Source organism: Hydra viridissima, unplaced genomic scaffold (genome assembly GCF_058129835.1).
Source record: "Hydra viridissima isolate aposymbiotic clone 2 unplaced genomic scaffold, HvirCarnegie_v1 scaffold_8, whole genome shotgun sequence".
In the NCBI taxonomy this organism is placed as follows: domain Eukaryota; kingdom Metazoa; phylum Cnidaria; class Hydrozoa; order Anthoathecata; family Hydridae; genus Hydra; species Hydra viridissima.
Window position 1 is genome coordinate 5,051,147 of NW_028324307.1, and position 25,358 is coordinate 5,076,504.

General features: G+C 31.3%; 1 protein-coding gene across 7 annotated transcripts in view; it reads left to right on the forward strand.

Annotated features, from left to right (window-relative positions):
- LOC149884704 (uncharacterized) overlaps positions 1-23,617 on the forward strand; it is a 28,781-nt gene extending 5,164 nt beyond the window's left edge. For 4 of the 7 annotated variants that reach the window (XM_090095091.1, XM_090095092.1, XM_090095089.1 and 1 more), the window contains 8 exons: positions 4,014-4,166; positions 14,935-14,980; positions 19,824-19,983; positions 20,072-20,300; positions 20,752-20,827; positions 22,309-22,358; positions 22,741-22,977; positions 23,135-23,617. In XM_090095091.1, coding sequence (XP_089951217.1) covers positions 4,014-4,166; positions 14,935-14,980; positions 19,824-19,983; positions 20,072-20,300; positions 20,752-20,827; positions 22,309-22,358; positions 22,741-22,977; positions 23,135-23,208 — 1,025 coding nt within the window. In that variant the 3' untranslated portion in view covers positions 23,209-23,617. Of the gene's footprint in view, positions 1-4,013; positions 4,167-14,934; positions 14,981-15,486; positions 15,577-19,823; positions 19,984-20,071; positions 20,301-20,746; positions 20,828-22,308; positions 22,359-22,740; positions 22,978-23,134 lie in introns of those variants that run through there. The other 3 variants (XR_016454763.1, XR_016454762.1, XR_016454761.1) reach the window with 3 other exon arrangements.
- The last annotated feature ends 1,741 nt before the right edge of the window (positions 23,618-25,358 follow it).

The following is a 25,358-nucleotide window of genomic DNA, read 5'->3' on the forward strand; positions in this document are numbered from 1 at the left end:
GCTTCAAATTTAAATCTCTTAAACTTCAAACGCTAAACATTGATTATCTTGAATTTAGAAAAATGCGATATTCCTCCTTTTTTCACTGCGATCTTTCTTTTTTTTTAAAAAGTGGTGCTTTAAAGCGCACAAGCAAAAATTAAAACTTAATCTGCCGTGCAAATTAAAAAGGATGTAGGACAGAAAATAATTAATTCAATTGATTTTTAGTTAAGTTGATAAATTTATAGCTAAATCTAATTCTTATCTCAATATGACTCCTTACTTTAACATATTTCATAATTTACAAAAATAATTATTTTTCGTGTGGTGTGGGGAATTTATTTAGACTTGCCTTGAGACACTTAAGAGTCACTTTTTGAACTTGATAATATTTTTTACATCTGACATGAAATAGTTGGAGGAATTGTTTTCGTGAAAAAATTAAATAACAAATCTCTGAAGGATAGTGACCATGAATTCATGTCGTAATTAAAATAAAGCAATTTAATAGTCCTTCCTCAGTTCAAAAAATTGAAAAATATCATTGATGAAAAACGAGAAACATAATTCAGTACACTCATCAGACTAATTTCATTGTTCATTGATCTTTTCATCAAGAGTCTCTACGGTTCTTCTTTTCAATAAAACATCAGGTACTGAATTTCAGAATTTCCAATCACTGTTCCCCATCCAAATTGCTCGTAAAATGTAGCTGGAAAGTTGCCAGGGTAAACGAACTCCTTATCAAAATAAAAATGAATATTAAAGTTTCTTATCTCAACAAATTTTTATACAAAAAATGCAGCATAAATGACGTTTTAGAAATATCAGCATGACGCTTAATAAAATTTATTATTTTTCCAATACAAAGGAGTTTTTAAGCAGCATATTTATGCTCACACTTGTCCAAAATGGGAAATAATTACTCCGAAGCTTCCCGAAAAAACCCTTTGGAGCGAAGTATCTACATATGTTCCTGATTAGAAAAATGAAAAAAATGAAATCCTTCATGACCGTCCGAGCGAGAAATTTTAGTTTTAAAATGTAAGAAATTGCGACAAAAAATATTTTTTTGCAATCAAAAGAAAACACATTTTTTATTCACTAAACATTGATCTACACTACATAACAGATCCCTGATGCATGGGTAAGTCACTAAAATGTTTAAAAAACTTCAAAATCAAAAGTAAAATGATTGTTTAGCAAGTTTAATTTTGATTTTTTTTAAAATGATTTAACAATTGTCCACTGTAGATTGCTTTTATTCTTTTTATTCTATGAACACATAACAAAGAAATAATGTGAGAAAACAATGTGAGAAAACAATGTACTCTTTAAAAAATTGAGTTGGGGGCAGCTTTAATGTTAGTTAGTCAAGCTTTTTTGAAAAACTAAAATATAAATAAACTGAAACAAAGAGACGATGTTTTCTTGATAACTTTGCATTAAAGACGCTTGCTGTTGAAATCTACTATGCAACTCAGCAACTTTTCTGGATAGTCTGGATGACCCAGAGGCCTTTTGTATCTCTCCCAGTGGGTTCGGAAACTGTGATGAAGGGCTTCTGTTGTCTGTTCCTTGACATGAAAGAGGACAGTGTGGACTTTTGGACTCACACTTACTTTTGGCAAGGAGAGGAAAGCCAGTTGAAATTGGTCAATTTTCTTTGAGTAGTTTGAATCCAGATGATTTCCAAAGCAGGCATTCACAACTGCATCAAACTTTCTCAAAGTGTAGATGAATGGAAAAACATGAAAAGCTGAACAATTCTCTGCTTGTCTTTGAAGAAGGTCAACATTTTTGAGGAGTTTGCGGCATTCATTCCCAGCAAACTGCCCTCCGTGAAAAGGCTGTTCTTTGATATGAAGAGCTTTAGGCCATTCTTCAGCCTCAGGCCAGGAGTCCTTTAGTGCCTTGAACAGATGGTTCACTACACCGAGAAGGAGATGTAGCTCCATTGGTGGTATGATGTCAAGAACAAGTGCATTGTCAGAAAAATCCAAGAGGGGCTCATGCACCACATTCTGAAATTGTTTAGCCTTTTTCATGTCTAAACCAGCTGCTTTAAATGAGGCATAAGATCTTCTGATGGATCCAAAGGTTCGAAAGTTACCATTCTGTGATAACCTATTGTGGTCAATGTCACACCATGTGCAAGGGTGTGAGCTTGCATGTGACTGAAGCCCACACACAAGGTTTGCCACCTTCAGGTCACTTGAAAGAAGAAAGTCAACTCGCTCAGAGAAGATGAGAGATAGTATTGTTCTCAAATTCTCATAGTTTTCTGGTACATCCTCTGCTACAGCAACAAGAAGTTGAGATTTCACACCACTGTCTTTTGCTGCAAAAGATGTAAGTGTCTTCTTGTCTGGTGGAGCTTGAACTTGAGAAATCAATTCATCTTCTTGAATCCCAAGGCTAACCTTGAGGAAACCACCACCACCGTCAATTCCAAGCTTGACTATGTGCTCTTTATACACTTGTCTTTTGAGCAAGACATCATTGAGAAGTTCAGAGAGATTCTTGCAGTGAACCACAATTTGTTTCTTTGTCTGAGACTTTTCATGTGTCACAGTTATGTTTGTGTGAGTGAAATGTTCAGATAGTTGTGTACTTATTTGATGGAATTTTGCCCGGAATTGAGGTTCAACAACTCTGGCTTGTGCAACATGGTTCAATGTTGAGGCCAATTTTTTGACGCTTGCATTAGACAGCCCTGTGTTTGTCTGAATGTTTGCAAGGTCTTGGGCTTTTAGAACTACTTCATCACCAAAGAGTCTTTTTATTAAAAACATTGCTATGAGTAGGAGCAAATTTTTCACATAAACAACCAAGTTTTCTTTATGGAAAGTAAAGTTTAGATTTGAACTGCAAATTTTATTTGTTAAAGGTTTTTTCTTTTGTAAAAGACAAAGACAATGACAAAGTTTTAATTACTATCAGATAAAAGATTTGCAAGTTACTGTTACCTGGAGTAATTGGCAAAGGTCGCCCACCACCACTTTGTGCTATTCTTAGGGTTCCATGAGGAGAAGCCTCTTTAGATGAAATGACTGCTGAAGCAATCTGTTCACTGACTTTGGAATCTTTTGATGCCAACATCTTTATGTTATGCCTGAATGTGAACTGATTGCATTGATGAGGTACTCCTCTTCCAATTAAGGAGAGGCAATCAGAACATCTTCTTTGGTCTTGGGATGGTATAGGCTGTTGTGGCATTTCAAATGGGTGCTTTTGCAAGGCTTTCAGGTGTCCAATTTTGCAAATGATGCAATCACACTGCTGTCCTCTTGTCTCAGGCCTAGGGATGACAGATGAGAAATCAAAAATGGGAGGGACAGAGACATTCTCACCATTTTTCTTTCTCCTCAGAAGCAGTCTGCAAGAATCACACATTCCAAGTGGGACTCGTGTGTCACAAAAGTCAACATCCTGAGAAATCAGACTCTTGACTTGGTCTTTAAGAAAACTTGTTAGCTCCCTAGAACATTTTTTCATACAGAGGAGACAAACTGACTTCCGACAGTCTTCATGATTCTTTTGCTGAGTTTGGCATTTTTGAGTTGTGCATTCCACGAATGAAAACATGAATATGTCATTAAAATGCCTTTTCCCGAAATTTGGTTCAATATTTTATTAGGGATGTGCCACTAATACTTAAGAACTGATTTTTTCATCAAATTTTGAAAAAAAAAATTAAAATTTTTTTTGGCAAAAATCTTATTTTTTAAACTGAAATTTCTCGCTCGGACGGTCATGAAGGATTTCATTTTTTTCATTTTTCTAATCAGGAACATATGTAGATACTCCGCTCCAAAGGGTTTTTTCGGGAAGCTTCGGAGTAGTTATTTCCAATTTTGGACAAGTGTGTGCTATTAACAGTTCCACCATTCTGTAAAAACTGAAATGCAAACTTTAACTATAAACTTATTGGGTTATTAATTTTAAAAAAATTTTAGTAGAACTTCTTTCTGTCTTTTATTATAGTAAAATGTTTTCAAAATTTATATTTTGTTTTAAATTATTTGTAGTTGAATGGGCACAATGGAATGATTGGTCAATGTGTTATGTAACAAATGGTAACGGACATATGAACAGAACAAGAAAATGCAGTGCCAAAAATAACTTTGAGTGGTGTTATGGTAGTAGTACTGATATGGCATATTGTGACAAGTGTTGTCCAGGTTACGAGTTATAACTTCACATTTTACTTTATATGATTATTCAATTTACTTTATATGATTATTTCCTCCTCTTAAAGTAACTGGATTCAATGATAAGATAATTAATTTTTAAAAAATGATGGATAACCCTTCGCCAATCGTAAATCAAACGTAATAATAAATGATCTACAGTAACGGAGAGGTCTTATGAAGTTTTCTTGCTACACATCGATGAGATGACAACAATGTTCTCTTCAAACAAAAACATTTCTTTACAAATTTCCTCCTTCTCTTATAGCATGCATTATCCCTCAAAAACGTCATAAAAACCAACAGATTGTTAAAATTAACACTTATTTACAATTACTTTTGAACAACTACCCTAAATTATAATTTCTGCAATTTTCTGGGGTAATTCCATGTAAAAGTGGGACAAAAAATTAAAGTTTCCCACCCAACCCCTCATTATTTTCACTAATCTTTAACAAGTGGTACCTTTCAATGAAACATAAAAAAATGCAAAATTTAAGCCTTTAACTCCAAATGGTTCAAAAGCTATGATATTTTGAAATTTAGCTTAAACTGCTAAATTTTTTGTTTACGTCCGCCATGATAGGTTTTATAGCGTCACCTTTTTTTGAATAACTCAAATTCTAGTAGAAGAAAACAGCTGAAAATCAGTACTGACCATATTTGAAGGTACTGAATTCAAATGTGTAAAGAAAATAACACAAAAACATTTTTTGACAGTTATTTTTTGATTTTAAAATGGCGAAGACAAATTTTCCGTTTTTTTTCAATCTTTCACTAATTCCAATTTTGCGGGATGTTACGACTATAAAAGGCCGGTTCTGACGCATAGACATGTCATGTATGGGAAAAGATGTTCTGACGCATAGACATGTCATGTATGGAAATAACTACTAAAGGAATACCGGTTCTAACGCATTGGAGGGTTTTAAGATGGTGGTTTTTTTTCAATCTTTAAAAATTCCATGTTGACTTACCTTCTATTTTAAAAAAATGTTTTGTTATAGTACTTGTTGTAAAATTAATTAGCGATGTAGTTGGGTTTTGTTCTGTAGTGCCCAATAGCTAAGGTGCTTATTTTATTATTTTGTATGATTCTCTTGTCATCGTTATGACTGAGTGCGGTTTTGTTAATTTCTTCTATAAGTGAATAATGTCATAAGCTATATATGACATTATTATTTCTTGCATGCGTGTACTAAATAGGTTTTTTAAGTATATATTTATTATATCTTGCTTGTTTTTGTTTTTGATATTCCTTATCTTTTTGTTCTTTTTCTAGTATATTTTTCAATAATTCTTTATCTTGCCATGACAATCCTCTTAAAAACATTTCTTTACGTATTTCTTTGTAATATTCTTCTACACCTATACAGCTTTTGCGATAATGTTCATAGCTGAGGTATACGTGTATAACGTTTCTGTTTAATTCTGTGTCAAACGTTTTAATTGAAAAAGTCATTTTTTTTACAAGAAAGAAAATTATTTATATCATTTTTAAAAAGTTTTTTTCACTGTATTATTTTTATAATTTACAAAATTAAATTTAAAAAAGGAATGCTTGAGAAGGGTGAGTTTGGACCACATTTTTGGATTTTGCGATGATTACGATAAAGTGCTTTATGGATTTAAGCATACACTTACTCTTGTGAGAAAGAGCGATAGTGATGCTATTTTTAGAACAGCTGCAACAGCTGCAGGAAAAGTGAATTTCAAACTGTCCTTGTTTATGCCTCATGTCACACCCTCTCTCGCAACTACTAACAATCTTTACAAAATCATTGAATCAAAAGTGGATGTACCATTTTCGTTCAGATCTAGACAATGCAATACCATCTCTGTTCCTGTATCAAATACCTTTAGTTGGAGGTTGAGCGCAAGATCTTCCAGTGAAAGACCAAGGTATGTCATTGTTGGATTCCAAACCAATAAATCTGGAAGTCAAGAATTAAATCCTTCGGTATTTGATCACTGTGACTTGAAAAACATGTATGTCACTTTAAACAGTGAAAGGTATCCTGCTGTCGATTATAATTTAGATTTTAATAACAAATACTCAAGAGCTTATAGAGATGCATCAAAGTTTGACAATAAACTTTATGGAATTAGCGAAACTATAGCTCAACCCAATTTGTCTGCATTAAATTATAGATACATTTGTCCCCTTTTTGTTTTTGATGTAAGCAAGCAGGCTGAGAGGTTGAAAACTTCAGTGTTAGATGTGCAAATAAAAGCTACATTTAATTCAAACGTTCCTGCAAACACTGAGGCTTTTGCTATCATCATTTCCGATAAGCTGCTTAGGCTTAAATCAGATGGAAGCCGAATGAATATTGTTTATTAACACCCTTCAAAATAATATTTTTTAATTAAAAAATGAGATATACGAAAAAGGATTTGAAAAAATTACTGAAAGAAAACGGAATTTCAAAAACGTCAAACAATAAAATGTCGTTAATGTTGCTTGCTATTGAAAACAACTTGATTGATAAAAACGAATGGATTAAAGACGTGAAGGAAGAGCGACCTGTGGGTAGACCGAAAAAGGATCTAAAACATTTGTAATAAGAATAAAAAATGATAACATTTCAGTTTTTTCCGTTTTTTCTAGAATGTAGTATGAAAGAGACCGACATGATTAAAAAAAGACATCTTGAGCTTCTTGCTTTTGGAAAAACAAGTGTGTTTCGCGAATCTGTTTACGTCACTGAAAACGGAAATTTTAATATTCCAAAAGTATACAGTGATGAAGAGAGAGACAAGCTTTACAAACTTGTATGGAGTGGTGATATAGAATTTTCACGAATGGAAAAGAAAATCAAAGAACGTCTCAGTACTTGGGAAAAATTGAAGAAAAAAGAAAGACTAAGAATGATTGACAAGTATGTGCTTGGTTGGGATTGTGATTTTGAGGAGAAAAAAAAGATTTCTGGAGAATTAAAAAGCGCGATTTTAATTCATTCACTCAAGTCAAAAGACATTGTGTATGAAAACTTTAAAATTCTTCAGATTGCAGAAATGAAAAAATCGAATTTGAGTAAAATCTTAGCAAAATAAAAAGATGACATACACAAGAAAGGTTTTGAAAAAATTGCTAAAAGAAAATGGTGTTTCCAAAACGTCTGACAATGTAATTACACTCATGATGCTTGCGGTTGAAAACAACCTGATTAGTAAAGATGCGATTTTGGAAAACTCAAAAGAAGTGAGACCTGTGGGAAGACCTAGAAAATATGAGAAAAAAGAAAAGAAACCAATTGATCCTAAATATGAAAGACTTGGTTTAATTAGAAATAATCCTTTAGGTGTAAGAATAACTTATGTTGAAACTGGTGAGGTGGCTGAATACGGTTCTACTTATGAATCGAAAAAAAAGACAGGACACAGTTGGCAGTACTTTGAAAATCGAAATGGAAAAGTAGATAATGGATATAAATTTGAGATTTATAGCGCAAAGACGCATGGAAAATCGTGATGATTTTTTAAATTCTTTTAACTATTGAATTTAAAAAATTGAAAATGATATAAATAAAAATCTTGCGATATAAAAAATGGAAAACAAAACGGTGAAAGAATTACGAGAAATTGCTAAAAAGCAAAATATTAAATATTATAACAAGTTGAAAAAGGGTGATCTTGTAAGAGCACTGCAACCTCCAAGACCAGTCATTGCTCCGAAACCAGCGATCATTCCACCAAGACCTGTTGCGAGTGTGATAAAACCTCCTATTGCTCCAAAACCGGCTCATTTATAAAGACCTGTCATCTCTTCAAATCACATCCTTGATGAACCAGTTTCAGATTCATCGCCTGTCATCACACCTAAACCTGTTCTTGCTCCAAAACCTGGAATATTTTCAAGGATTGCAACGGTAGTCTCTAACGGTTTTAACCAAGTTCGTACTGCTATTAATCCGTATGTTCCAACACCTGTGAAGAATACAGTGAACAATGTTAAAAATGGAGTGGAAAAAACAATAAAGTCTCTCAAAGGGCTTGTATTTGATGCTCCTGTTCCCGCGTTAGAACCTTATAAAATAAAATTCAAGTTGACTGAACATTCAGCTGAGCGTTCTGTTAGGCAATTTTCTTATGAACCTTCTTCTCAATATCAAGACCTTGCATCCTTTTTTAATTTGGTAAGAGAGTCTGCCATTCAAACCATTGAAGGAGAAAGAAACACCAAAGTAAGAATTATTTTAACGTGTGAAATGAAATCTGTAAGCATCTCGACAGGTGGAGAAACAACTCGAACAGCTAACTTTTCATCTAACTCTGAAATTATTCTAGCGGCTACAGATTTGAGAACGTTAATGAGCTAAGATATTAAAAATGGACATTAACTTTATCGATTACGTACCTCTCAGCGGTTCTTCCTACATAGATCTACCTATCAATTTGAAAAACAAAAAGGCTATCATCAACATGAAAAACGATGACAATCAATGCTTCAAATGGTCCGTCACTCGAGCGTTAAATCTGAAAAATAGACAACGAAAGAATTGATGAAGACTTGATTCAAAAATCAGAAGAGTTGAATTGGGGAGGAGTGACATTTCCTGCGGATTACCATAAAATAGACAAGTTTGAAGAAAATAATCCAACTATTAGCATTAACGTTTTTGAGTATGAAAATGGTAAACCCAACCCTTTGAAAATATCAGACTTTGTTAAACGAAAGCATTGCGTTGATTTGCTGTATATTACAAACAAAGACACTAGTCATTATTGTCTTATTAAAAGTTTCAGTAGGTTTTCTAGTTCTTCAGCATCGAAAAAGCAACACAAGAGACATTTTTGCAAAAGATGTCTTCAAGATTATGATCAAGAAGAAAAGTTTCAAAAACATCAAGAATACTGCTATAATAACGCTCCAATGAGAATCGATCTTCCTAAAGAAGGGGCAATCCCTGAGTTTAAAAACTTTAGTAAGACTATGAAGCACCCCTTTGCAGTCTATGCCGACTTTGAAAGTTTCATCAAACCCGTCAACACTTGTACCCCTAACTCAAAAAAGTCTTACACCAAACAATATCAAAAACATGTTCCAAGCTCCATCGTCTATTATATCAAATGCTTTGACGAAACCGTTTACAAGAGGAAGCTTGTTTCATACACAGCTGAAAGCGATGATGACGATGTGGCTAAAAAGTTTATCACCATGCTTGAAGCCGACCTTATAAAGATTTGGAACGATAGCGATTTACAACAAAAACAATGGGAAAAAAAGAAAATAATCACTGATGAAGATGAAAAGAAATTTAAAGATGCAACCGAATGCCACATTTGCAATAAAGATCTTAAAGATGATAAAGTATTAGACCACTGTCATTTAACCGGAAAGTACTGTGGTGCTGCTCATAACAAATGCAACTTGGATTATAAAATTCCAAATTTTATCCCTGTTGTCTTTCATAACTTGTCTGGATACGACAGCCATTTGTTCATCAAGAAATTAGGTGGAAAACTTAATTGTATACCCAACAATGAAGAAAATTACATCAGCTTTTCTAAAGAAATCAAAGTGAGAGATTATATTAATAAGAAAGGTAAACCTGTTAAACTCTTTAAAGAAATAAGGTTTATTGACAGCTACAGATTCATGAGAAGCTCGTTAGAAGATTTAGCATATAACCTTGTTAAAGATTTGTGTGATGAGTGCTCTAAATTAGATCAAAGAACGTGTAAAAAGAACTGTCTGGAAAAGAAAGGTAAAAAATGTAAATGCAAAGCCGATTGCGAAGATTGCGCTAATAGAAGTTATAAAAAAGCAGATGTAATGTCTAAGAATCTAAATTCATATTTCAACGGAACAAAACGAAATTTGCTATTAAAAAAAGCACCTTACCCTCACGAAAAGATGGACTCCGTTAAAATATTTTCCGAAACTCAATTACCTTTTATCAATAAGCATGCTCAAAAAGTTTGGGATGAATTCGGATTCAAAACGTTTAAAGATTACCACGAGCTGTACAACAAGTGTGATGTGTTACTTCTAGCAGATATCTTTGAAAATTTCAGAGACGCTTGCATAGAATATTACGGTCTTGACCCTCTTTGGTATTACACCTCTCCTGGATTAGCTTGGGATGCCATGTTAAAAATAACTAAAATTAAATTGGATTTATTAACCGATGCTGATATGCTCAACATGATTCGAAAAGGAATACGCGGTGGGATTAGCATGATCTCCAATCGACATGGAACTGCCAATAACAAATACATGGGAAAGTCATACGATCCTACAAAAACATCAAAATTCATTCAGTATTTAGACTTTAATAACCTTTATGGATGGGCTATGAGCAAACCTCTTCCTGTTGGAGGATTCAAATGGATGACTGAAGAAGATCTAAAAAATTGACATATCATGCCTTGTATCCTTGAAGTTGATTTAGATTACCCCGATCACCTTCATGATTTACACAATGACTACCCTTTAGCTCCTGAAAGATTAACCATTGGAAAAGTAGATAAACTCGTTCCTAATTTAAACAACAAAGAAAAATACGTCATTCATCATGAAAACCTAATACTCTATGAACGACTAGGATTAGTCATCACTAAAATTCACAGAGGGATCACCTTTATAGAGAAACCTTTTATGAAAGATTACATTGATCTCAACACCAATAAAAGAAAAGTCGCTAAAAACGAGTTTGAAAAGGACTTTTTTAAACTCATGAACAACTCCGTCTTTGGAAAAACCATGGAGAATATTCTAAAGCGTGTTGATATCAGACTTATCACCACAAAAAAAGAAGCCTTAAAATTGTCTAAAACCACTCGATATAAACGAAACACCATTTTTGATGAAAACTTAATCGCGGTTCACATGCAAAAAACAAATATCCTTTATGATAAACCCGTTTACTTGGGAATGAGCATACTCGATATAAGCAAGACTTTGATGTTTGAATTCCATTATGACTACATGAAGCCTAAATACGGTGATCGCGTAAAATTACTCATGACTGATACAGACTCGCTCGTCTATGAAATTGAAACAGAAGATTTTTATCAAGACATTGTCGATGACGTAAAAAGCAAATTTGACACGAGCGATTTTCCTAAAGACCATCCTGCCATTCAAAACGTTGGGTTTATAGTGGGAGAAAATAAAAAGATCATCGGGATGATTAAAGACGAGGCTGGAGGTAGGATAATTATTGAGTTTGTTGGTCTGAGACCTAAACTGTATTCTTACATAATCCTTGAAGAAAAATAAGAAAATGAAGAACACAAAAAATGCAAAGGGGTTGAAAAGAAAGTTGTTGAAAATCACATCAAAAATCAACATTACTACGACTGCTTAATGAATGAAGAAATAAAACTTGCAACCATGAACATTTTCCGTTCCCGTCATCACGAAATTTACACAGAAGAAATTAACAAAATCGCACTCAGTCATAACGATGACAAGAGAATCATACAAAATAATAAAATAAGCACCTTAGCTATTGGGCACTACAGAACAAAACCCAACTACATTGCTAATTAATTTTACAACAAGTACTATAACAAAACATTTTTTTAAAATAGAAGGTAAGTCAACATGGAATTTTTAAAGATTGAAAAAAAACCACCATCTTAAAACCCTCCAATGCGTTAGAACCGGTATTCCTTTAGTAGTTATTTCCATACATGACATGTCTATGCGCTAGAACATCTTTTTCCATACATGACATGTCTATGCGTCAGAACATCTTTTTCCATACATGACATGTCTATGCGTCAGAACATCTTTTTCCATACATGACATGTCTATGCGTCAGAACCGGCCTTTTATAGTAGTGATGTTGTCTTGTATAAAAGAAAGAAAAAATTTGTGAAAATATTTAGTTGAAGAGAATATTGTTGTCAACTCATCGACGCGTTGCGAGAAAACTACAGTTTTATATACAATAGTTACTGAGTCTGATTGGTATTTTCATTTTCTAAATTATGGCAAACAGTCAACAGTGCTCGATTGGGATTTAGCTAGAAAGCGAATGTGAATTGACATGACATGAATGTGAAAGTGAATGAAAATCTGGCAACATACACACTTTTGTTCACAATATTAGGTGAAAAACTTTGTCTATAATGCAGATATAAATTAGCGTCAGGTAAAGAAACTTGAAGTTTCTCCTATAAAAGTTCATTCAGTGAAATCCTCGAACAAACCTTCACTTGGGAAGAGAAAATAAAAGATGAAGAATCAGTTACTAGGAAAATTGCAAATATTCTGAGTGTCACTGAATCTGATCTTGCTACACCAGATAAGATTGAAGTTCCGAAGGAGATTCAAAACAAAGCTGACAATCTAGACTACCTTGTTGACTGCATGAAAGAAAAACTTTCTAATAGATGGTGGCAACTTCAAATTTTGACATTAACCCCAAAATCTTGGTCTGGTAGAAAAGCAGCAAAAGAGTTTTCAGTTTCCAAAGCGAAATTCAGAAATCAAAGTTGTTACATAAGCAAAAAGGCATCATAGCATACTCTGATGTGATTAAACAATATCAAATTAGCCAGGATATTTTAGAATTTGTAATTTTTGATCATGAATATTCAAGACAAATGCCTGTTAAGAAAGATTACATTAGTACTGGACAAAATAAACACATATCTAAGACATATATTTTGTGAAGCCTAAAGGAACTCTATGCAGCATATAAGATAAAATCGGATTTTCCAAATTATTCTTCGGCCTAAAATGGTGCATTCTTTCTGGTATAAAAGGTATACATTCTGTCTGTGTGTGTGTTTGTGGGTGTGTGTATGTGTGTTTGTGAACAATTTACCATTGAACTGCTTGTCTGCAGCAGAGAATCGAAAGTTTTCATGATTCACCGATGCAATAGTTGTCCTGGCATACAAGCTGTCCAACGTTTCTTACAACTGTATCTGACACAAGATTATGATCCAGAAAAGCAGTATAAAAGTGATGAAAGTGATAAATAAATGGATATCAAAAGAACTGACCTATTAACAAGGACGCTTCCATGAAGTGAATTCATGGAGCTTCTTGTGAAAAGTTTGATAATATATTACTTTTCGTTCATTAATCGCCAAGTCACAATCAAGCTATCTAATGCATCTTAAAGAAACCATTAGTCCTGATGAGGCAATCATTCTGGGAGATTTTGCATTGAATTATACTTTTGTAGTACGATATGAGATAAGAGCCACCCAATTGTCATATGTTTCGTGAGAGAGAAATTTGTGGCATCTTCTTTTTGAGTAATTTCAAATGATTAAAATCATGATGTTGGATTTATCCATGAAGTTACGTATCAAACAATTGATTATATCAAAACTAATCTTTGTCCCATAATCACAAAAATTCATTTTTTATAATTTTGTAAAACTCCAAACATTTTTATGATATATGTCATCATTCGGAAAATTTTTCTGCTAGTTGTATCTGTAATTCCTTTGTAACAAGCATTAGCAAATTGTCATGTGATGGTATTGGTGGCACTGTAAAAAGGATTGTTGCCATTGGTAGTTTGCAGAGTCCAATCACAGATCAAACACTGTCTGCAAAAACAATGTTTGATTAAGTTGGATCAAGTTTGTATATGTCACTGCTGAAGAAATGAAGCTAACACGAAAAAAACTTGCACTTTGATTATTAATAGTAACTACCATTACTGGGACAAGAAGTTTCCATTAAATTACACCTTCATCCATATTAATCATAAAGATAAAATGGTTATCTAAGGAGGTTGGTTTTGCTCTAACATTTGATTTCCTTAATAAAGAAAAAAATTATATAGTTCAGATTGATAATGTTACATTATCAGAAGACCGATGGAGCAAATATTATGATTTTTACTGACTTGGTATGGTTTCCAAATTAGGGTTTGGTGGGAAATTTTAATTTTTTGTCTCAATTTTACATAGAGTTACCCTAAAACAATTTCACAACAGATCAACATATTATGAGTTCTAGAACAATTTTTCTATTAAACATGGTTTACATTTTATATAGGATTCTACGATATTTTTAGATTAGTGAAGTCTGAAACATACCTTGGAGCAATGCTGAATTGTCTCAAATTCTTTAATTTTTAACTCGTAAACATACATTTGTAATTAATGGAAAGCAGAAAGAGGTTTTTGAAATTTCCATATTGTTTATTAAGTTGATATTGTCGTGGTTTTTAGAACCCTTTTATTAATTGTCAAACTTGCAATAGTTGATGATCACTTTTCAAAACTTGTCTACTAATTAAGTTATTAAAAATTATTAAAAACTAAGAAAAGCTGTTCGTTATCTTCGCATTTATAAATGAAAATGTGAACAATTAGTAGAAAACACACTTAAAAACGTTATGAGAAACTTTTATATTGAAAAACTTTCCTTCCAAATTAAACTTGCAACACGACTGGTTTGACGTTTGTGAGTTACCTAACCTGGCCTTATTTCAAATTGATACGGACTGAATAAGAATCTTTCACAGACTCACATAACGCTTGTTGCCAAAAACAACAGACTAAAACTTAAGAGAATGAAAGAAATGAATAAACAAAATCTTTTATGAGCCTGCATGTCTCAAAAAGTTTTCTTGGGCACTTTTCGTCATAATTTATTTCTTCTGCTTGATTTTGGCTTTTTTGTAAGCATTGGTAAAATTTTGAATAAATGGCTAAGAATTTAAAATTGCTAATTGTTTCCAAATTACATGATTTTATTCTTTACCTAATACTCCTACAGCATGTCTGTAGTTAAATATTTAACGGAATCCATTAAATGCTTATGTATGTTTAGAGCTTAGAAAACAATGGAACATGTCTTTTTATGGTTATTTTGAAGGGTAAGAATGAAATAATTTATTTTCATTTTGATATTATTGTGTTGCTGCAATACTCAATTGAAATGACAGAACCTTAAAAATATTTTAACTGTACAAATAAATACACTTGTAAACGACTTGTAGCTGTCACCGTAGGGGAGAAGGAGGAGTATTTGTACCGGGTAAGCATTGGTGCACAGGCAAATATTCAGCCGTTTTAAATCAATTTCTACGTTTGAATGCAGATACCAAATATTGTTTGTAACTGCTTCTTCCACAAAAAATACTGTTAAAGTTTAAGCATTTGTTACCTGTAAATTTACCTTTTGCTTATTTTGCCGCTAGGTTGATTGTTTTAGGTTTAACTGTCTATGGCAAATACGCTACTTTTTAGGGTGCATTTTACTATTTTAACTTGTTCAAACTTAAGTTCAAGTCTAAAGCTCAAAAAAAAAAAAAATTAAAAGAGTTAAAAATTTTTTGGTACATAAAAAAAATATTTCACTTTGAAGCTCTCACTCGTATAGGGTGAGGATTGGTACATTGAAATCAGGAAGCATTGGTACAGAGTTTTCAGTATCTGTTCTGTAGATTACATTCATACTTGGTACAATGTGGTAAAGTATATTTATTACAATGTGGTTTTTTTTCTCAAATACTTAGCTAATGCTTTCATACACTTTGCACTATATACCTAAGCAATTTAAATATAATTGTTTAAATACTATTTATTTTAATGAATTATCTTTATGTTTCTTGATATTTTACTTTTGATGAAATTTCTTCTGTAATAACGTTAAGTACCAATGCTCCCCATTTAAGGGAGCATTGGCACAAAAAACTATATTTAGAAAATTCAAAAGTATTATACTTAACCGTTGATATTTCTGAACATTAATTACATTAACCGTTAATATTTCTGAACATTAATTACATTAACCGTTGATATTTCTGAACATTAATTACATTAACCGTTAATATTTCTGAACATTAATTACATTAACCGTTGATATTTCTGAACATTAATTACATTAACCGTTGATATTTCTGAACATTAATTACATTAACCGTTGATATTTCTGAACATTAATTACATTAACCGTTAATATTTCTGAACATTAATTACATTAACCGTTGATATTTCTGAACATTAATTACATTAACCGTTGATATTTCTGAACATTAATTACATTAACCGTTGATATTTCTGAACATTAATTACATTAACCGTTAATATTTCTGAACATTAATTACATTAACCGTTGATATTTCTGAACATTAATTACATTAACCGTTGATATTTCTGAACATTAATTACATTAACCGTTGATATTTCTGAACATTAATTACATTAACCGTTAATATTTCTGAACATTAATTACATTAACCGTTGATATTTCTGAACATTAATTACATTAACCGTTGATATTTCTGAACATTAATTACATTAACCGTTGATATTTCTGAACATTAATTACATTAACCGTTAATATTTCTGAACATTAATTACATTAACCGTTGATATTTCTGAACATTAATTACATTAACCGTTAATATTTCTGAACATTAATTACATTAACCGTTAATATTTCTGAACATTAATTACATTAACCGTTGATATTTCTGAACATTAATTACATTAACCGTTAATATTTCTGAACATTAATTACATTAACCGTTGATATTTCTGAACATTAATTACATTAACCGTTAATATTTCTGAACATTAATTACATTAACCGTTGATATTTCTGAACATTAATTACATTAACCGTTAATATTTCTGAACATTAATTACATTAACCGTTAATATTTCTGAACATTAATTACATTAACCGTTGATATTTCTGAACATTAATTACATTAACCGTTAATATTTCTGAACATTAATTACATTAACCGTTGATATTTCTGAACATTAATTACATTAACCGTTGATATTTCTGAACATTAATTACATTAACCGTTAATATTTCTGAACATTAATTACATTAACCGTTGATATTTCTGAACATTAATTACATTAACCGTTAATATTTCTGAACATTAATTACATTAACCGTTAAGAAAATTCAATTCAAAAAAAAAAGAATGAATTTATGCTCAAATTAAAGTTAAACGTTCACGTTTCAATGTTGTAGTTTTAAAACTCAGTTAGCTATCATAATGTACTGAACCATTCTAAATGCAAGTTCAAGATTGGGTGAATTAAAAGACTTTTGGTTTTTGTAATGAAATATATAAAATGTTATTTCCAGACTTCATTTAAAATACCATTTTTTAAGTAACTTGCTTATAAGATAATGAATCTGATTTTGAAATTCATATTTAAATTGTACAAGCAAAATCCTCCCTCCCCCCGCCTCTCCCCTGCAAACAAAAACCCATATTGTGATTCAGATTACCACAGTTTGTACCGAATAGAACAGTAAAAATGGTTCATTGCTTGCAAAATGCACCTTTTTTTTAGTTTTAAATTTTTCATCTAAATAAACAAATTCTAAAGTTTAAAGTATTATCTTCAAAGTAGGGCTTATATAATAGAGGAAAATTGGAAGTTCTAAAAGGTAATAAAGAAAAAAACTATATAATTCAGATTGATAATGTTAAACCTGGAATCTTTTTCGGCGCTACTGCAGTTTCTCCCCCCCCTTTTTTTATGATTGATTATGATAGAGAATTTTATGCTGATTCAGAAAAATATAAAAACATGGACCTGAAAATCAACGGAAAGTACTCTAATTCGAAGTCAAAGTTGTAAAAAATCACACTAAAATCCCTAATATTCGCCATTTTGAGAGTAAAAAGTGAATAATGTTTTAACCGGACGTGGACAACATGGTTTTTACGTTGAAAAGTCGTTAAAGTACGTTTATCTTGCGCAATTTGCGCAAGTTAAACCTGCAGTATTTAAACCAGCGGTTATTGCAATCAAAATTTAATTATGATTTATGTTATATATAGTACGTATTAACAACGATGAATTTGTAGGCTAAATGCCTGACTTAGAAATTGATTTTAACTGTTTTTTTTAACTAACTTAGAAACTGCCAGCAGGTAATACGAGTGGTAAATATTAAAAACTGTCCAACTTCACCCTCCCTAACCTAAGTTCTTTGAAAAAATGTTTTAAACAAATTTGTGGCTATGAAAATAGCCGTTTTTTTGGTTTACTAGAGCATAAATTGTAAATGCAAGTAATGTTCTCTATGCACACAATAAGAATCATGCTGATCACACAGGATATGTTGTTGCAACTTGGTCCCAAAAATGAAAAAAACGATGTTCGTTAAACCTTTGTGCCCACATAAATTCTGATAGGTAGTCTCCAATCATCTCGCGATTACTTGAACCCATCATAGATTTAAATTTCGCTTTAGCTCTAGACCACATAGCTTCCACGTGATTTGTGGTCACTCCGGTCTGCGGATCTACGAAGTTGTAGGAGTGGTTAACTGTGCCGTGTTGATATAAAGGCCCCTGCAAACCATTATAAGCTGCCCACATATCGCTCCAGATAGTAGTGCCAGGAAGGATCCACTGTTGAATAATTGGAAGCAATGTTGCAGCATCGCGATTTTGCACTGGAATTAAGAAACCTTTCTTGGTTGCAGGTTCGTAACCTCCAAATATCCACTGCTGCGGAATTATGCGACCAACGTGGTTCTTTCTTTTACAAAAAACGGATTCATCAATTTCAACAATGCACCCAGGCCCGCCTATTGGGTCAGGGTTATTGATGAAATATTCAACGCAAGTGTCTCTGCAATATTGATTCCAATCAACAATGGTGTGATCAGATTCAATGCTGAGTTCTTGCCTGATATCGTTTAATGAGAACCCTCGACTTTTACCTGCGCCTCTACTCCAAACGTATGTCAAGCCTAAAACCTGCCATAAATGCAAATGCGATTCTCGAAGAAACTGCCTTTTCTAATACTAATAGTTCTTTTACAGCGCTTAACGGGACATCTCCAAATTACTAAATCGATCGTGCTGTTTTTTACTTGCTGTGTGCACGGAACGCCACATACACTACAGTTCATGCTTTCGGCCAGTAAACCATGAGTTCTGCACCAGCGAATAGTACCTTCTAAGTTATACTTAAATCTTGCTCCAATTTCTGTTAGAGAAAGAGAATCAAATTCGTTCATTATCGGTCTTCGAAGAGCCATGTTGCTTAGTACTTTATCACTCTTTGAAAGTGTTAATTTTATGTCGGTATTTGCGTATTATATATATATATATATATTAAAACAGGGGTTATATAAAAATGTAAATAAAAAAAACAACTTTCAAAGAAGAAGTTTACAGTTTTAAATAAATTTTTTTTAAATTAACAAATTTTGTTGCTTAATTTTTTCCTAATAGAAAAATTTTCAAAATTTAATTCTTAAAGGGTTTTCAAATTTAAAGTTTTAAAAATACAACCCTTACGCCGTCTTAACCATTTTATGATACGATCATTATTTACCGATTTGTCTACATTCTCACGTTCTAAATTCGATCTTTCTTTGAAATTTTCAATTGATTCAATTTCATTGTAACATTTTAAAATGCTGATAAAAACCAGGTCCATTTATTGCGCAAAGCAACGGTAATTAATTTTCGTTAACAATCTTGAAAAATGGCGAATATTAGGGATTTTAGTGTGATTTTTTACAACTTTGACTTCGAATTAGAGTACTTTCCGTTGATTTTCAGGTCCATGTTTTTATATTTTTCTGAATCAGCATAAAATTCTCTATCATAATCAATCATAAAAAAAGGGGGGGGAGAAACTGCAGTAGCGCCACACACTCCACTATTTTAAAACAAATATAAAAATCTGTTTTTGAAAAATATTTTGTGCGTTTAATTTTAGAAACCAATTGTCCATCAACTTTAAAATTAATCAAACATCTGAAATGATAGGTTACTTAAATGTGGCGTTTGAGTATTTTCTTCCACCATATTTTACTGTTACCTCTGAAAGTACACTTGTGGATTTTGTTAAGTTTGATGCTAAACATCTCATGTATACGGTTAGCAACATTTTTAAGTCTTTTATCTCATTTATCAATAATTTATTCCATTTAAGTTTTATTAATGATTTGGTTAACTCCTCATTAGTTCCCTGGTAACTTTACTCTTTCCAATTCATTTGTTCACAAAATATCTGGAGCATTCAATAATACATATTGTCCTTTGCCTGGTATTCTCTCATCGTATATCTTCATAAAGTTGACATTTCAAAGCAAAACTGGAAAACGTTGGAAATTATTTAAAGGGTTTCAAACAACCACCCAGTGTGCGATCGTTCAAAAAGTAAATGTTGATAAAGAAAAAGAAGTACGTCAAGGTAGATATTTTTAGTTAACTAAGTACAAAAAAAGACTTTTCCTTGTGGTAAAAAACGTTTTAATTGTTTACTTTGTGGAAATGAGCTAAAATCAACTAACTTGGTATAAAAATGAAATGTTATTTTATTTTGATATTTGATTATACAATTGTAATGAGAAATATGTTAAAACTTGTAATGAGGAATATACTAAAAATGTTGGATCGCTTAAAGATTTGTAAAACTGTATATTAACTTAACACAATTACATTTTATCAAGGTATTATGACTCTATATGCATATATAGAATAATTGATTTTGCCCAAGGGCTAATTCTTGGCAATAAAAAAACTTCCAAATAAATTATGAAGTTTCCAATCTGATTTTAATCCCCAATTCTCACCCCATATTTTTAATGCATTTTTAAATCATAAACATCGCAGAATCTTAGTTTATTTTGTTTTAAGTATAGAAAGCTATGGCCGTGGAGTATATTGGGATGCAAAAAACGCTTGTATCTATTTATGTATGAACCAACACGTTAAAAGGTAGACAAATATTGATATTTCAAATAAGTAAAGATTTGTGTGTATTTTTAAATTATTTTTGTTTACAATTATACATAATTGAATACATTTAAAACCCTTTTTTTAATAAGGTTAGAGAAAAGTAGGTGTTTGAATATCACTTCCTAGCAAGCACACAACGTTGAAACAACGTTGATCAAGGTCGATCAACTCTATTTCAACGTTGTTTCTACGTTGTGTGCTTGCTGGGTTTTGATAAGCCACTTTATAAAAAAGGGAACGTTTAAAAAAAAAAAATTCACATTATCTGGAATATCTGCAATTGCAAACTTTCTGCAGTTCTACAAATTTAATTCATACAAAACACAAATTATTATTAGAAAACTTGTTAGTGAAAATAATTACCCTGCTAACTGACATTAACAATTAAACACGGTACTTTTTACACTTTAAACATTTTATATTGTTTGAAGGGATAAAAAAGTATATTTTAAGAACGAAAGAAACCTTTTTTAAAAACAAGACACTTTAAAGAAAGCTTTACCAATGAAATTTATTGAGTACATGGAAGTTCTCCGTAGACATGATAAAAGTAAACAATGATGTCAAGTTGAAATTAACTCTTCAGCAGAAAAGTCAAAAGGTTGCCTATTTTTAAATAGAGCTAAGAGTTGTATAATGTGATAAAATATTTTTACAGACCGTGTCGGGGAATTTTAATGCTTGATCTTTAAACATTAAACTTGTCCATGCGATTGCTTTCATAGAGGAAAATGTTTCATTTGTAAGCATACATTTAATATAGCAAGTACATCCAAATTTTTTTATTGGTCGATTTAGGTCCCTGTGGTCTTTTGTGAAACTTTGTACGAGCTTGATGAAAATCTAAATATATTTTTAAATTTTTTTTAAATGTCTTATCCTTTCTACGCTAACTTCAGATAAAACCTTGCCTATATGGTCTTCAATGAATTCTGATTATTGTGTGCCTCTTAAAATTTATTTGTACTTTTCAACAATAAGTACAAATGGATTCTTATTATATGATCTTTCTTCAGCGATTGCTACTCTTTCGTTCTTTTTAATCTTGGGTGCTAATTTCTTTTTATCATTTATCATTTTAACATTTAAGTTAGAAAAAATGGTTGAATAAAAAAATCCTTAGTTACTCCTAGGAAGTTGATAACTCTGTTTTAAAGTATGTTACTTTTAGGAAGTACTCATTTCTGAGTATTCATATCTAATATATATTTTAATCTTATGTACGTGTTTATGTAAAATCTGTTTAAATTTATAACTTTTAGAGGTAAAGAGAAAATAACTTTTTTACTACAAAATGATTACATTTGCTTTGTTACAGTTTAAAATAATTTTTTTATGTCAAAACTAGCCTGTTATTTCTCTTATGATGCTTTTATTGTTTTAAATCTTTCCTTAAAGTCAAAATCAGCCCCTTATATCTCCAATTATACTTTTGCTATTGTTTTAAATATTCCTTTTAGATCAAAATCAGCCTGTTATTTTTCCAATGATGCTGGAAATTTATGGAAAGGTAACTTTGAGTGGAATAACAGCGGTTTATTTGATATATTTTATCTTTGTATATAATTTATATTTACGTTATAAATACTTCTATACACTATACATCTTCTCACAAAAAATTAAACTTCTTAATTGGTGCATTATGCAAAAATGAAAACATGTTTTCTGAGAATGTCATTTTCAAATTGGTTAAAAAATGTAATTTTCATATTGTGCCTTTTTTTTTTCGTAAACAAAATAACTAGAACTTAACAGCTGTTTTGTAAAGAAAAGCTTTTGCTTAAATAAGGGTTATTACAAGTTTTAATAGCTGTTCTGTAAAGAATATCTTTTGCTTAAAGAAGCATTATTACAAATTTTACTTTATTTTTATTAAAGTTACTTTAATTTAGATTTAGATATATCTGTTGGTTCCGTTCTCGGTCATCACTCATTGACTAAAGACTTATATGCAGTTCATCGCAATAAGAAGACTTTTATGATATTTCATACTGTCCAAAAAAAATGGATTTCAATAAACGACCAACAGTTTAAAGATAGGGCTTCATCGTATATTGACCCAGACAGTCGCAGAAGTTTAGAAGGTGATGATGACCAAGTTTATTCGCTTGGACCATATCAATGGAAAGGTAATGACATAACTAATGCTGAAAATGTTTTAGTTGCGCAGCGTTAAATCAGTAGTGGTTGATAATTATGGTTTCATTGGTAACCTTTTAACTATGTTTATTGTTAGTTACAAGTTTTTTGCTAACTCTTATGTTTCTTTCTTTTGTGATTGATCAGGAAATTCGGAAGGTTTGTTTTACCGCAAAGCTGAAACAGATTCTTGGATTCCGAGAGCAAAGTGGGACTTTTAAAAAATATTTATTTATTAAATGAATTTAAAAAATTTGATTTAACTATTTGTTTTAGGGGTATTGCTTACGTTAGACAATTGGAAACTGAAATCACGGATACTTTAAAAGTCGTTCATAAACAGTGGTTCCAAAAAAAATAGGAGCATTTAACAATTTAAGCTTAAAGAACGGTTAAAACATAAACCTGCAACTTGAGCGTCGCGCTTTAAAAACTGGAAGACCACTTTGTAAAAAACCTATTTTAGGCTATTTATGATTTTTCAAACAAATGTAAAAAGTTAGATAATATCTAACTAGCGTACTAAAAATGTTGAAGGCAGATTAATTTTATTTAACAGAAAATATTATTACAGATTTCATAAAACAATTTCTTAAAATAGTTTTGATTAATTACATTTGCAAATATTTTGACAAGATTTTATAACTTTTTACACTAGAATTATAAAAAAAAAAGAAAACATTTTCAATTGGTTGTCAATAGTACTAACAGAAGTGTAAGAAAACTAGCAAGTCAAACTCAGCGCAATAAAATGTGTAAAACAAAATAAAGTAAATGGTTAAAAACGTTAGTTGGATTTGTCAACCCATCTCTATCTAAGTTATTAAGATAAGCACAATGCTTTTAATAACATGAAGATGTATCAGTGTTTAATTCTTCATTAACAGTCCTAAATTAAATGTATGCAGCAATGTATATTGCAAGTCATTTTAAAAGCACCAAATAAATTAGATCTTAATTTATTACAAAATCAAATATTTGACGTTCTCATTGTGGTAATTACCTGAATCTTCATGCAAAACTTACCAATATGAAGTTTACAAAAGCCCGAATCACAGTGTAAAAGTAGTTTTAAATATTAGAATTTATTTTTTCCAAGATTTTGCTGAAAACAAACAAAATAATTTCCACTGATCCCCCTCGTGAAGTCATCTAAATGCTTTTTGAATATGATCTGATATAACCGAGTCTTCAAGTTATACAAAATTCGTATTGTTAATGCTTAAGATATTGCAATTGGTTTATCAACTTTTTTTTTCACCAAGTTTGTGAAAATTAATGTTTTTCCATACATATGTGAACCTTTTTAGAAACCCAATAGTTCCTTTAACAATGCTTTGATCTATTTAAGGATGAGTTGAAAAAACAGAAAGAGTTTCTTTAGAAAATACTCTCAAACATAGAGAAATATTTTGCCACTCACCAGGCTCGAAAAGGCTAAAGCAGCCTTTTAATGTGAAAAAGCCACAAGTATCTGATTTTCTAAACAATGTTTTTGAAGATCTTGCAATAAAACAATTGTCATCGAAGTCCTTAAACTTTAATTCTTGAGTTTTATCAGTGATCAAACTTACATTTTTTCAAACATGAACGTAATCTTAAGAAAAAAAAAGTTATTTTTAGTCAGCTATATCATTTTTTTAAACAGTTTCATAGAGAGAGGAAATGTTACATTAACTTTATTGTTGTTGCATAGAATTTTAACACAGCTACCATTTGCGTTTGATATTTTATTAAAGTCAGTTATTTCACACAGAAAGTCTGAAACAAGACAACATACTGCAATCATGTAAACTATAAAAGTGGGTCCACCAAAAGACACCTAATTATTAAAGTTGGTTATTTTTTTGATAATTTCTCTGGTTGTTTAACATACTTTCTAAAATGTTTTTCACTATGATAAGTTAATTAATATATTAACGTTTACTTTCTCTTTCATTAAAACAAACTTATGTTGCCGATGAACAAGTCTGCAAAAAACACAAAATAAATCTATCATTGCCTATTTAGAAGCATATATTGATTAAAGTCAATTACATAATACTGAAAGTCTAAAACAAGACAACATACTGTAATCATGGAAACTATAAAAGTGGGTCCACCAAATTTGCATATTTAGTCCATCAAGCATTTATATGTAGTCATTAAAGAATAAATATTATGGGTTGTTAAATATAAAAACAAATACAATTTAGCGATAACCATAGTCCCGCTTATCAAACACAACTTCAAAAAAACGGATTATTTGGGCATCTTTAAGTAAGAATTTTTGATACTTATATCAAAGATTAAAAGACAATATTTAATTTAATAAAAATTTTTGCTAAATTTATGTAAACGTAAAAGTTTTATCAAGCGACCTGACCAAACA